The 14,988-nt window shown below is 36.3% G+C and overlaps 1 protein-coding gene across 2 annotated transcripts in view; it reads right to left on the bottom strand.

Moving 5' to 3' along the window:
- Positions 1 to 1,486: 1,486 nt before the first annotated feature.
- Positions 1,487 to 14,988, bottom strand: part of Cdc14a (cell division cycle 14A) — a 161,075-nt gene continuing 147,573 nt past the window's right edge. For both annotated transcript variants that reach the window (XM_046452334.2, XM_046452335.2), the window contains one exon: positions 1,487 to 3,663. In XM_046452334.2, the coding sequence (XP_046308290.1) occupies positions 3,634 to 3,663 (30 nt within the window). In that variant the 3' untranslated portion in view covers positions 1,487 to 3,633. The remainder of the gene's footprint in view (positions 3,664 to 14,988) is intronic.

Here is a 14,988-nt window from a genome sequence, read left to right as displayed (position 1 = left end):
GTCCCCCAAATATATTTTGCCTTAAGACATTTTTAACATAAGCTTATACTTGGCACATACCAAAAAGAGTTTCAAATTCTCTAGAAAAGCTATTGTTCTCCTTCTTGATATGATTATCATAATTCAATCCATAGAGGAGGAACTGGGTAGGAATATATTAACATTTCAATTCAGCTCAAAATAACTTGATTATTTTTTTTACTTTCTTTCATATGCCATAGTTGCCACCCCTATGCAACCAATGTGTAAATACTTTTATCTTCTGCTTTAAGTTATAGCCTGCTATAACTGGAATTATCTCTGATTGATCTTCTTAGAAGACACACAGTGACCAAATTCTTTCAAAGAGCAGTGAAAGACTTTGCAGGCATCATTAACTCTGCTGGATGACAGTACTCTGAGAAAGAACACAGACCTCTTACATAGAGTACTGTTCTGTTTATACAGCAACAGTTGTTTACAGAGACTCTTAACATAATGGTTTAGCACATCACCTAAGAAAGCATGCAAATGAAAACAATTTTGAAAATACATTTGTGTACCTAATAGTTAACAAATTCATGTTCCTGCTATATGGGAATCACAGATGAATATGCATTATATATTGAGTAATCTTTCCAGATGTGTTTGGAGGTTTATCAACCATCTTGCATATAAGAATAATAAAACCCATGTAAACTAATAGGTAAGAAGTAAGAAATTTGTTAAAATTAATTGTTCTTTTTTTTTTTCATTTTCTTTTTCACAATAATTCAATTTATAGGAAAAGAGATTTTTCTGCCCTTCTTGACAGGTTTGTGGATTCACAAATCTCTTATCTAAGATATGGTCTCATGCAGTGTTAGGAGGATAGCTACTTGCAGATTCCTAAGTCCATAAATGAAACGACCTTCCCACCCTCAATCTTTCCTTTGCATTCTGAAAAGGAAAAGAAGAATAAAAAAAAAACTCAGAAATATCCCAACCCAAAAAGATCCAGTTTAATACATAAAATATCTCCAATAAATAGTGAGGCCTCTTCCTCCCAAGCTGAAACTTCACGGCATACATTCACCAGATGTGAAGTTTGTTCCATCTAATGTATTTCTAGAATTTTTCCATTAAGAAAAAGGGTCAGCCTTTCTGAAAAGGAATTGATGACTAGTATTATGTCACCCAACAGTCACTGATAGTCATAAATGACCTAGCAGGACCCAAACACTGGTCGTGATCAGTATTTTACTAACAGAAAGGAAACTGGGGGGTAGGAGGAATGGAGGGAGAAGCTAGCATTATCTGGCTTCTGTAAAATTCAAAACACAAGGTTTCTCTGAACTCATGTATTTCCAGCAATGGCCACAACCTAGAGGGTCAATAAGAGATAAACTAAGAATCCAGAAGGAAGATCTTGAGAAACCCAAAAGGAACCAACCACACTGAGTCAAAAATAAAATGATGAACTTTGGCATATTGATAACTCCAAATCCAAGTTGTAAAAGTCAAGAAGCAAATTTCATAAGACTTTTATTATTTATTAGCAGTGTATTCGTCTATACTTTAAAATAGAACAAAATATATTTTGGAAGATAAACTATTCATAACAAAATACATGTCAAACAATTTTTATTACTGGAGTAGAATTACTTTGCTATATACTTTCTATATTATATACATCCCCTTCTTGGTGTATCTATGTAAGCACATGTGTACAAATAATTTTAAGACATACACATGTAAATACATATAATTTATGTACACACATAATTATGGAAATTTTACAGTAGTCAACTTTACAATCATTTTAATAGCTGCACACAAATTAGTGTTCACAGAACTAAAAACATCAATATGGTTCCCTTTCCCCTACACATCACAAACATCATCTGAATTACTTTTCAATGATCATTTGAAAAAATACAATCATCTTCCTATATAAGTAACCAATCTTTTTTACAATAACTCTTAATAAAATACTTTTTCAGCTTTAGAAAAAATATATACCATTGAATTCCACTTGTTTTAAGTTTTGACTCCTAAAACATACAATTCATTTTTTTTTGTTGTTTTTTTTCATCAATTGAGCGCAACTTTTTGGTACTGCAGTTATTGAAGGTTATTTTAACAAACCTGAGTCAAACATTCATTCAAACGTCTATTTAAAAGCATAAAACATGAACAAGATGTCTTGCTGAAGCACATAATAATAGTCTCAAGGTACCCCTTCCTAATAAATACATTATAAATAACTCAACTGCTCAGAGTCAAGCCCTACACATGAATCCCCTAACCCAGCACTTGCAGGGTGGGCATGAGTCCATTCTTAAGCAGCCAGAAGAGACCCAGATGTAAGGCCCTCCAGCTCCCTGGAAATGAAGCCAACAGGATTCTGGAGACCTAAATAAAAGATTAGACTCACATGAAAGGGCTATGAGTACCCATAAGAGGGTCCTTTCATTTTCATCTTAGTTCCAGATACACCTGCGTGTGTGTCAGGGAGTTGTACTCTGTTCGTTTGAAAAATAACTCCCGGATATAAAGAACTACTTAGCAGCATCTTTTTCAGGTTTTCCCTCATTAATTTAAACTGGTGTCAGGCAACAACCACCTCGTACCAAAAGCAGAATATTCTAATAGAGTTAATAACTCTTTTGAAGTGCTTTTCGGTTGTTAAAATCATTGTATGATAAGAGGCAGAGTGATCAGAGACCTTAGATGTGGATTTTAAAATATGTATCCTTCTTCTGCATATGTACAAAAGAGAAAACAGAGGCAAAAATAAATGGTTTAAGGCATTTTTTTAAAGCACTCTTTTGAGAGGAGAAAAAAAAGAAAAGCAATTGGAATGTTCAGTCATTTCATAGAGAAAAAGCAGGCTTTCAGGAGAAACAACCAGGAGACTCTAAAATCTTCACTTGGATGTAAGTTTTTTTTTGTTTTGTTTAAGTTTCCAAGGATACAAAGCTAATTTCAATGGTTCAAGAAACAAAAATGACGGAGAAGGGTTTTGTCCTAAATAAACTATATCAAACAAGTCTACTCTTGGTAGAAGTAAACTTGGAGGAATTCTTTAAATTAGACTGACATCCCCAAAGAACACACTGATCTGTCATATTCACAGTGGGAACATAAAAACCACTTCCTAAAAACTTTCTCCCTTTCATTTTCTTAATAAAGAGGAACTATTAAAGACAAAGGCCATACTAAAACTAAATAAGTTTAAAATACAAATTTTTGGTAGCAAACAACAGGAAAATCTAAATCAAAATATAGTCTAGTTTTTACATAAATTTCATATATTTATAAATTTATCAAAATAGTCTTTTGAAGTTCACAATACATACATAATGTAACACTGTACATGTAAATGTAATAACAAACGTATTACTGAAATACATTAAAAATAACTTTCAAAATACCAAATTCAACATTAAAACTGTCATAAAAAGTGTTGAAATCTCCATAAACATAGTTTCAGTGCATTTACAGTAGTCATTAACCAGCTGTCTGGTTTCAAGTCTCTTGAAGGTGTTATCTTAGTGCTCTCTCTAATTTAAGGTAAGAAGGCAGAGAAATCCTTCCAGCAAGCTGGTGCCCTCCTCCGAATGGCTTGTCCAGATGTCTAAGAAGGAACAGCTTCCACCGAGTGGCAAGGCCTTAGTAATGAACATATTCAGACTGAAGGGACTGTGTGGGGAGAGACATAAGCTGAGGTTAAATTTCATCACATGTAAAACTGCCTGCAAATCAGGCAGCTTCCTCCTTCAACACAGGGCAGTTTGGGTCTATTATATAAAAGATAAATGAAACAAACTGAGAAAAAATAGAAATGGGAAATAAAGCATTTAAATGCTAAGTAAGAATGAGATATTCAGCTACGTAAAGTGATTGCAAGAAAACTTTTTAAAAAAGGCTTTCTAATTTATTAATAGTGATTAAAATTACATATTAACTGAAAATGAAAAGGTTGCCTGAATTTAGTTCTTAGACTTCTGTGCAAAATACTGATTCAAAAAATATTAAATAATATATATATAACTTATTGAAGATGATTAGAATAAACCTTGAGAAGATATATGCTTTTTTATTATATATATCAATGTATATAATTAGCAGCCATTTAAATAAATTCCTTAAAGAAGGTCTGGATTTAATAAATATCTTACAAATCCTTTCTAGAGATACAAAGTACTCCCAGCTTTGAAATCTGATCTTAAGACCCAAAGGCACACATGCAGATGAGCCTCGAAGTCATAACTTAACAAACAGCAGGCAAAGTTCATGTAAACAAACAAGTTACTCTCATATCATATTAGATACCAACATGTAAAAACAACATGGGTGGAATATGTCATTAGAAAGCATGGATAATAGATATAAATAAACCAGTAAAGATAAAGAGAGATGAAGAAAGTTTTCCAAATAGTTATTTTGAGCAGCAAAAAAATACTGACATAAATCAATATAAACAATAACAAACTTTTTTGCACAATCTTCTAATCAAATGCCTTAGAACAACAAAGATTACTTGATTTTCTCCCAAATACCTTCTTTCTCTCACCCAGAAATAATTTACTAAATTGATCTGCAGCATTTAATTAATGGGTCTTATCAATTTGAAACTGGGCCATTTTGGTGATGTTATATATAAGTTAGGTCGGTGGTGGCGACTTAGTGGCAACTTAGAACAAAGCAGCCTGAGTAGGAAAAGAACATCAATCAGATGCCAGCGGAAACACCTGTCAATCAGCCAGATCTCCTGACTAACGCCTGTCAATCAGCAGGACCCCCTGGCCAATCCTGGAGTTCAGCCAACTCCCCTGACCAACTCCAAGGGGGCAAGGGACCCTAGAAACACCTTTTCCTGTCCCAAGCCCTTCCTTTCCTGCTGTAAGCCCCATAAAAGTCCAGTCTGGTGGAGCTTCCACACGGTTTCTCCTCAGACCCTTCTCCTGTCCCCTCTGTGGGTCTGATCGAGTTCCGCCCAGGAGTGATATCTCAATAAAGCCTGTTCAGCGGCTCTTTTAAATCTGCCTCCTTTGGCCATTGCCTGCCCCGACTGATCTGACATTATAGGTGTCAGCAAAAAAGAATCTATCCATTTTCCAAATGCATAAATGGATTCAAACTTCCTTTGTTCAGCTTCAAAGTTCCAGTGATTTTTATATCCTATCAATAGACATTTATTAAATACTGATTAACACAGTGAGCCAAAGAGGTCACAGTCCCTAATCTCAAAGAGTAAAAGACCACATTGTCATAATAGAAATGAAATGAAAAGACAGAGATGTCAACAGCAAATAGTAATGTACATAGTATAAAATGAGCATTGTGCACCAGAAAGGGTTAGGACGGGGTGGAAAGGGAAGGAGGGGTGGTTCCCCAGGCTACAGGTGTTAAGAAAGAAAATGTCAACAGCTGCTAGGAAGAAGGGAAAAGTTTGGGTAAATTGACTTTCTTGATATCAGACATGGTTTATGCTAAGGCTTCAGAACAGGAGTGAGGCAATCAGGAACAAGGGCACTATAATATAAATATATCTGAGTCCCCAGAGGGAATAAAAAAGCTAGGCCCCTGAGAAAATTCAGTAAAGTTTATCAAACACCTTGAAGCAGACATACTTTTAACTTATAGGATACCAGTTACCATATTAGCATTTCAGCTTTAAAATGATCTGTGATTTTTCTAGCTGCTTTTCCCTAGTTTCTTCTCATTTCTGACAAGTAACCAGAGGCAGAGCCAGGTGAATCTCCCAGGCTACAAGAATTTAACACGTGAACGCAGGGCTTCCTTGGGCATACGTAACTTTTGCTTTTGTTCCAATTACAACATTTGTATATGCTATCACTAATAGAATTAGAAAACTCAAATTGCTTATAAATTTAGAACAAAACTTATATTTATAAGCGCCTCTAAAGCTCCATCAATTCCCAATGAATAAAGATACAGCAAATAGACACTAGACAAGTGACCTTTATCAAGACGAACTTTCCTCTAGGGCACTTATATGTTCATCAGGGTATAGGGAGTGAATAAGGGTGTGTGCGCTTATGTTTATTTACTTTATGAATCATGGCACTCACTGATCTGGAAAGCATAAAACATCTAGAATACCTTAAGGGTTTCTGTTACTCATATAAATTATATATTCATTAGTCTTCTGCCCAAAGCCTTTGCTTTACTTAGCAAAGCTCAGACTCTAGGTGGTGTTTAATCCAACCTCAAAAACAGTTCAGCACTGTCTCTACTGCTTCCTTTTTCACACATCCAATTTGCTCTCTCGCATGGCTGAAATGGCACAGCAGGCCTCTGCAAACAAATGAAGACAATTTGGCCAAAGAATGGGCCTTCTGAGATGCCAGTTCATTCAACAATTATATATATACTGGGCAGCGAGGGATGAAAATGTAATACCAAAGTTCTCAAAACAAATTATACTCCATGATTTTTTGTATGTGCTATAATGAAAGTTAAAAGAAATAAAAGATCAATAAAATGTTTAGAAAATTATTCTGACTTCAGTATTTATAAATTAACTTCTTTTTCATCTAACCTACAATAAAGATCTTAATGGAAATGAACTAAGAGAAGAAGAGAATTGTTAAGAGTCTACAAGATCTACTCATTTTAACAAATCACAAGTAATCCTTCAAAGCCTTTGCCCTGGGGAGCGGCAGTGTGGGACGCCCAGAGCACTCAGATTTTAAGTTCTGCATGCTCAGACAGGGGACTGTGTCACGGGTCAGTATGTACTCAGCCACAACCAATAAAAATTTGAGGAAAACACCAGTACTCTCCACTTGAAGTCTTAGCACAGAAGACAGACCACAGATGGATAAGCCATCTTAGTCCCTCAATTGACCCAATATCTATATATATATAAAACAAAAGCATAATTCCATGCTTCCTTTGTATGGGACTACTAAATATAAAAATGCTCTCCAAGTGTCCCTGTACCAAAACATTACAAATTGGGCATTCCTAATCCAAAAGTCTGAAATCTAAAATGCTCCAAAATCTAAAATATTTGAGTGCTGACATGGCACCACAAGTAGGAAATTCCACATTTGACCTCATGTGATAGGTCATGGGCAACATACAGGCACACTGAAAATATTTCATAAAATTATCTTCAGGCTATGTTTATTAAGTACATATGAAACATAAATGAATTTCATGTTTAATCTTAGGTCTATCGTAATATGAAAATATTCCAAAATGCAAAGAAGTCTGAAATCCAAAACACTCCTGGTCCCAACATTTTGGATAAAAAAATATTCACTACTAATCTGTTTTGGCAGATGTAGGTATTAACTTTAAAAATTTAGCTATTCTGGAGGTGTTTCTTTTTTAAATAGCCCAGTTACCTAATCGTGATAGAAAAATGTCTAATAATTACAGACATAAAAACTATACATATGGTCAATTAAAAACCACTTGTACTAATATCCTAGAAAAGATAAAATGCAAATGTATTTGTATCTGAAAAGCAAGTATCATTATTATAGTTAATTTTATTAAAATATATTTTAAGGTAAAACTATCTGGAGTTCTTAATAAATCAGATATACTTATTGGCAGTTTAACTATTCTGAGATAGATATATATTGAATACTTTCTATATGCTGGACACACTTCTAAACATTTCATACATATTCACTCATTAAATGCTCTAGACAACCCATTTCATAGATGAGAAAATAGTGGTGAAGTATTTTTCCCAAGATCACACAGCTAGGAAGTGGCAGAGTTAGATTTTAACCTCAACAGTGTGGCTCTAAAGCATAGCCACCATAGTGTATGCCTCAAGACAACTCCTAGCATTTGTTCTGTGATCACTCCACTGCCCATCCAACATTGTCTCTCACCCTGACAAAAAGGTAAGACAAGCAGACTCTTAAACAGGGTATAATCCTGAGTGAATAAAGAAATATTAAACTATAAGAAGAATGGAATATTAATTACATTGAAGGAGATAATGCATTTTAAAATTATTTTCATCACGACTGAATCCAAAAAACTTTTCAGGAATACTCTAAATTAAAAAAAAATATCCAATAAATATTTTGGTTAATTAAGGTTTTAGTTCTACTTGGCCAATGTTTTTGTTGTTACCATAATGAATTAATACTAATGTATTCAAAATACAAAAAAAAAAATAATGTTGATGAAGGAGGAGAACAAACTGAGACCTGAAGTGTAAATGTTACTTGTAAGTTAGCACTTATTTATATAACCAAGAGAGCTTCACTTCTCAACATTCAAGCTCATTTGGTCAGCAAGTTCAACAAGGTTATAATGAGTTAATACTGGATCAAGTTTATTATGAATATATGGTATTATTATAGTATAAATACCATAAAACTATAATGCAACAATATTCAACCCCCAAAATAGGAATAAATTTGCCCTATACTTGCAGCCTCAAATTTCTAAGTCAAAATATAAACTTACATCAAAAAGTCTTGTTCCCTAAAAGCAGTAAGATTTGACATAAAACAAAGTGTTAGGTAAGGAGATCAAGACAATTTGTTCTGTTCTGGAAATTCACTACTAATCTGTTTTGGCAGATGTAGGTATTAACTTTAAAAATTTAGCTATTCTGGAGGTGTTTCTTTTTTAAACAGCCCAGTTACCCAATCATGATAGAAAAATGTCTGATAATTACAGACATAAAAACTATACATACGGTTAATTAATAAAACTGTAAGTGGGATATCAAATGCAGCAAATTATAAAGGGGCAAGAAAGATGAAGGTCAATATCTTATTTTTCAAATCCCTGGAATAAAAGGAAACAGTAGTCTGGAAAGTTAGAGACCTACTAGGTCAAAATCTAGTCTCAAAATTTTCATGGACTTTTGCCACATTGACTTTTTTCTTTGCTACGATTTCTCCATCTTCCCAAATCCCAAAAGGATGAAAAAAAACTGTCTGCTGGTTATGCCTGGTGTGAGTCCTAACAGAGGCAAAAAGCATCCAACCAAAAATGGTTTGTTTTAATGTGACAGATTAATTAAAGAGAAAAAAATATGCATTTGGCAATATAGGATTTTATATATAGCTCTAGTATTTAAAGTTTTAATGAAAAAGCACATCACTGAGAAAATTTATCTATAACCACCTCTCCACTCCTAGGTCTCTTTATGGCTTTGAGATTATTTTCAGTTTTTATTTTGCTTAAGAATTTAACATGCAAAATGTGTACATGGATATGGATGTCTACAAATATATTTTCTCCATACTGTAAGCACTTGCCTCTGCTAATATAAAAACAATGAACAAAAACATAGGTGGATAAGGTTTTATGGGTATCATGTGAACACAAAAAAGGCTAAGGTCAGTAATAAAAATTAGCTTTGAAAGAGATGTGTACATTTTTCTACAGTGTTCTGTAAGCATTTTAGGTGCCCCAAGATTTAACAAGCCAATTTGGGTTAATTAAAATGCTATATAAAATATTCATTCACCTTCCTACATGGTTTTTAATAGATTCCTTTTTCTGGGGGAATTTAATATATGCTTTTCAACAATCACAAAGAGCTCAATTGTTAGATGACAGATTGTTGACACCCAGTTTGACTCAGCCAAGCATTACATGAGTGTTTTCAGCTCATCTGAACACCAAAATTATATTGATGCAAACTTGATTTAAATGTATTTTCTCTTATTTTAGTAAAGCCAAGTTTCTAGAAAAAAAAAATAATAGACAACTTCCAGATTGCAGTATATTGGAGCTAAAGCTGAACACTGGGTTTGCTTTCTGTTGGTGCTTTGGCTGCTAATAATGTCATATGGGTTCCTAAGCACCCTAACTTAACAATTCGTGAATGCAGATACATTATCCAACTTTCAGTTCAATAAATATTTATTAGGCACTTATTACACTATTGAACCTCAGGACACAAAGATGCTTCTGAGAAGCTTAAAACTAGCAAAGGAGAGAGACGGAGACTCTTATACACCTGACTATAAGATGAGAGGGACAGGGGTGTGAACAAAGTCCCATGAGAGTCAAGAAGCAAGAGGTGTTCTACCTGGAAGGGATGCTAATGCTTTATCAAAAAGGCAACTACTGAGCCAGGCCAGGAAACAAACAAACAAAAAAAAAAAAACAAGTGGAAAGTGGGAAATGCAGAGGAAACCGTACATGCTAGTGATCTCTCAGGGCAGGCTGTAGCATTCTTGCAGAATGCCAGTCAGGATTGAGAAGAGTTGCTGGAGCAGAGCCTGAGAGAGGGACGTGGTCTTATAAAGAAGAGCCCTGACCAGCAAGCCAAGAGATCCAGACAGAATAGAACCACAGAATGATGCCAAATAAGAGACTGATCTGAGCAGCAATATATCTTAGAAATTTAATACTCAGAGCAGTCTAGGGGAGTTTAAAGGTGAGGACACTTAAAACAGAGAAAATGCAAAGGGTTATACAATAGTTCATATCAATGAGGGCAGCAGAGGTAAGAATGGAGGGACTTTCCAAAAAACAGACATTTCAGAGGGAGAACTGACAGGACTTAGTGACAGGATGTAGCAGAGGGAAAGACATAAGTAGTGTCAAAGATGATTCCACATGTCTAACTTGCATGATTAGGTGAGTAAAAATGGAATTGTTGAGCCAAGAAACCAAAGAGGAGCAGGCAGCTGAAGGAACGCGTACTCTCTCCATCCCAGGAAATGCCCACAGGAAGCTGGGAGTATAGCAAATGCTGAGGAGACTACCCAGGGAGAGAAAAGGGCCAAGATCAATGCCTTGGGGCAAGTCACTAAAGACCAGACAGAGGAAGATAAGACAGAAACATAATAACTTAAGGGGATCAGGGCAGAGAGGATGGGAATACCGGGAAATAATATTCCAAAAATCAAAGGAGAAGAAAAATCACAAGGAAAAGGGTGGTCAATATTGTTCAAATGCTGCAGAAAGACTAAGAAGAATGAGGACCACTTAGACCATCAGATCCTGACCTTAAGGGAGCCAAGTGGCAGACTTTCAGCAGAATGGGGGGCCACCTCCAGCTGCAGACCAGACCACCAGCAGGGTGGGAGAGGCAGCAACATGGGCTTCTCTCTCCCCAAGTTTGGCCATTAAGGAGAAATCACAAAGGGGAGGAGGGAGGACTCCTGCCTATACTGTACCAGCCCTACCAATGTGGATGTGCACATGTTAACAGGTAAGGAAACCAGTAGGCAGGTGGAGAGGAAGAGACCGAAGAGATTCGAGGGGAAGGAAGTAGATGAGGCATCTTCCTGAAAGAGTTTGAAAAGAACATTACGAGTAAATGGAGCTACCACTGAGAAATGGTAGGGTCTCTTTGGTTTAAAAAGGGAAGGGGGAAAGAAAACTGAGCAGACCCAGTTAAACTCTGAGAGAGAAAACAGTTGAAGGAAATTCCTTCCAGTAAATTCTACATTCTCAGCAGATCCCAAGATGATCTTGAGACAAGGCCGACTGACCTTGGAGGTTAGGAGGGGGGTTTACTGGTAAAAAAAAAAAAAATGTTAAAAACTTTTGGAATAGCTAGTGCAGGGAGAGGAGAGAGAACCCAAAAGGGATAAGTAAACTCATTGTGAGCACTGAAAGGTCAAGTAAATTAGAAATACATTTTTAAATAGAGCCAATTGGCAAAGTTATCAAAATCTTCTCCAAAAGTACTCAGCAGAGAGAAACAAGGGACAGAAACAAGAAATGGTTAAATTGATCTAATTTTAAAGGCCAATAACAAAGTGACTACAGAAGTTCCAAGTGGAACTGAGAATGTTGGGAAAGGGAGGCAGAAATGACTAAGCAGCCTACAAAAGGAAAGAAAGAAACTGAGGAGGGGTCAGAGAGAGGTCACCGAGCAGAGGTAGGAGGGGAGGCAAATGCTAGAAAGGAATCTTGCAGGATTAAAGAAATGAGAAGCAATGCTCCTAACAATTAGGTCTGTTCAATGGATTTCCAAGTGAATTTAAAAGAAAGAAAGAAAAAGAAAAAGACCACTAGAGTTAAGGAAGTTTAAAATACAGTCACTAGGAGGCCTTGGGCAAGTTATTGCTTCTTGCGTTTTGATTTCCTTATCTGTAAATTTCAAGTTAGAGAAATAAGATAATGTATATAAAGGACCTAAAAGGGTGCCTGGCACATCAGAAGCACTCAATAAATGGTGATGATGATGATGATGATGATGACGACGACGACGATGAAGACAACAAAAACAACAATGATGATGGTTAGAAAAATGTTACAGTCGCCCTGCATTAGGATGGTTGCTAAAAAGTATATGCAAAAGCCCTGAAAGAATAAAGGGCAGCAGCTGACAGTAATGAGGGAAAAGGAGCCTCAGAGCACATGGTGTGATCAAAAGGGAGGAGGGTATAGAAACCGGGACCTAATGAGTTAGGACACAGCCCATGTTTCTTAACTGTAAAGATTTGGGATCAAAATTAGAGAGTAAGAAATTTGTACTTGAGAGGGGAATCAGGTTGGAATGGCCAATCTTATTTGCTCACTTTCAAATGAAGACTTCTTTTCTCATGGGGTTTCCTCAACAGGAAGCAGAGAGGCTCATAACAGTCTCCCTAAGAGGAGGAAACATCTGCTTACTGTCACAAGTACAATGGTTCTTACCCCCACACCTCAGCCACTGAGCAGTTCAGACTTTACTATCAAGGACAGCCTGTGTCACCAAGCAGAGGCAGCTGTTGGGGCAAATCCAAAGCCTTCATACACTATGTGTACGTGGGGTCTATGCTTGTTTGCACATGGATGCACACCCACAGGAACTCCCATGTTAGTGCAAGGGGGGATTGCAAAAAAAAAAAAAAAAATGCCTTCCTGGGTTAAAGGTCTTACACATGCACACTCACAAAATTTCAAATTTTTGGAAGCAATAAATGACCTACTCAATAGTAGAGAAGACAAAAGCATGGAATAAAAACTTACCAAATACCAAGAGGTAAGCAGAGTCCAATATAGGAAGTTCAGAGTCCAGAGCTATGAGGAAAACATGAGGTCATGTATTCAACCTGATGTTTCTAGCCTCAAGGTTACCACCCAATTCAGCAGGGGCCCAAGACCTACATCTATGAGACAGATGACGCTCAAGACAAAAGAAGGAAGACAAGACCAAATGACCAAAATGGACAGGACAACTTCAAAAAAGTCGTGACTGCTGGAGTTTGTGGGAGGAGGTGGCAAGACTTCAGTCAACTCCTGCTGGGGAGGAGTCTGAGAAGCAAAGGGAAAGAGTCAGGTAGGCCAGGTCGGGAACACAGCATGTAAGAAAATGACACAGGCAGGAAGAGCAGGACATGGTCAAGGACATGAGAAACTGAGCCTGGCAGAAGCAGAAGGTTCACGCTGAGGAGTAGGGGAGATGAGCTTGAAAAGCTGGTTGGGAGGACTCAGAGGGGCCCTAAAAGGGCAAGCTGCAGAACCTGGCCCTACTTCATGTCAAGACAGAACTGGAAGTTATGCTCCAAACTACCCCCTCTGTGTTTAAATTAAATGTTTTTAAAAGATGAAGAAGAAAGAAAAGGCACAGCAGGACTCAAAAGCAAGATGGACATCTTTGTAACCGAGAAACAAACTGAGACACAGTGGCAGGCCACCAACTACAGAGCTGGAAACTGGCAGCAGTGTTCCACTCCTGTGGATACATAGGCCTAAAGTCCCTGGCCTGACATCAAGGCTGGGACTGGGTCCTCCCAGCTGCAGAAGGACGCAGAGAGAAGCCATGACTGTGGCCCCCAGGACAGGGCCTCTGCAGAACTGTTTCCCTGCCTGAGAAGCCAGCCTGGTTCCAGATCACAAAAGATAGAAACCTAGGTCACTAAGACCTGTTTCTAGACTAAAGACATATAGGATCAGTTAGAGCCAACGAGCAATGACAAATACTTAAGGTGATAGATTTGCTAATTACCCTGATCTGATCATTATGCAATTATACATATATCAAAACATCACACTGTACTCTATAAATATGTGTAATTATTATGTGTCAGTCAAAAATAAAGTAAAAATTGAAGAAAGTTAGATGGGGGGAAAATACAGAGAGAAACAAACTAACTCCCATTCAGGGTGAACCTGTCAACTAAAATGGCATAACGTCCAAGGAAGAGGAACACTGAGAACATTGACAAAGCCTCCAACCCGGAGGCAAATAGGCTAAGCTGCAAAAAATAAAGCAGTATCAAAATCACTTATCACTGATGCTCTTCAAGGTGAAAAATGAAAACCACTCATAAAACAAGAAATCATGAAATGACAATAGGCAGTATTACTGATATTACATAAGAAAGAAGGTATAAAATTATGATGAATAATAAAGGCAATTAATAACTACAAAGCATTTGAGATTATAAACCAATTTTTCCCATTACATATTTTTGATCAACCTTGCCACTTAAAGCAAGTTTGGGTTTGGAGAGTCTTTTCAAATAGAGAGACAAAAAGAGATGAAAGGCTTGATACAGAAAACTCACATGAACCATTTTTTAACACTGGAATCTTAAATTATAGTTAGTTATATCTGCACATACAATGTGCACATAAGGAGCTTATATGCAAATTTAAAGCTATCATCTGAACCATGATGACCTCAAAATAATTTTTTGCTTTAATTGTAAAGTAAAAATTTCAGGTCCCTTGAAAAGGGAACAAAAATGTGATTCAATACTGAGACTGAACTCATGTTCTTGACTCTATTAATATCCCTAGCTGAAAAATTGAACCAGAACCAAGGCAAGGTCACCAAAAAGATGAAAAACAGCAAATTAAATATACAACAAAAGGTTAGAAAGCTAGCACTAATCCTCACTGTTAAATGTAATATTGAATATTCAAACATCAAATATATTAATTCACAAAGATTTAATAAATTTTATTTTAAAATAAATTATTTTAGTAAACACTGTTTATTCACAAATATTTGATAAATAAACATGAATAAATATCATATTTAAAATCAGGATAGGATGACGGTTTTTAAAAACCAAAAATAGGCAGAGGGAAAAGGCATCAAGTTTCAATTAGAAA

The sequence above is a fragment of the Marmota monax genome, unplaced genomic scaffold, assembly GCF_021218885.2.
Source record: "Marmota monax isolate L192 unplaced genomic scaffold, Marmota_monax_Labrador192_F-V1.1 WCK01_AAM20220418_F8-fsc00244, whole genome shotgun sequence".
Lineage (NCBI taxonomy): Eukaryota > Metazoa > Chordata > Mammalia > Rodentia > Sciuridae > Marmota > Marmota monax.
Note: the sequence above shows the minus strand (reverse complement) of the source record. Positions and strands in the feature narration are given on the sequence as shown.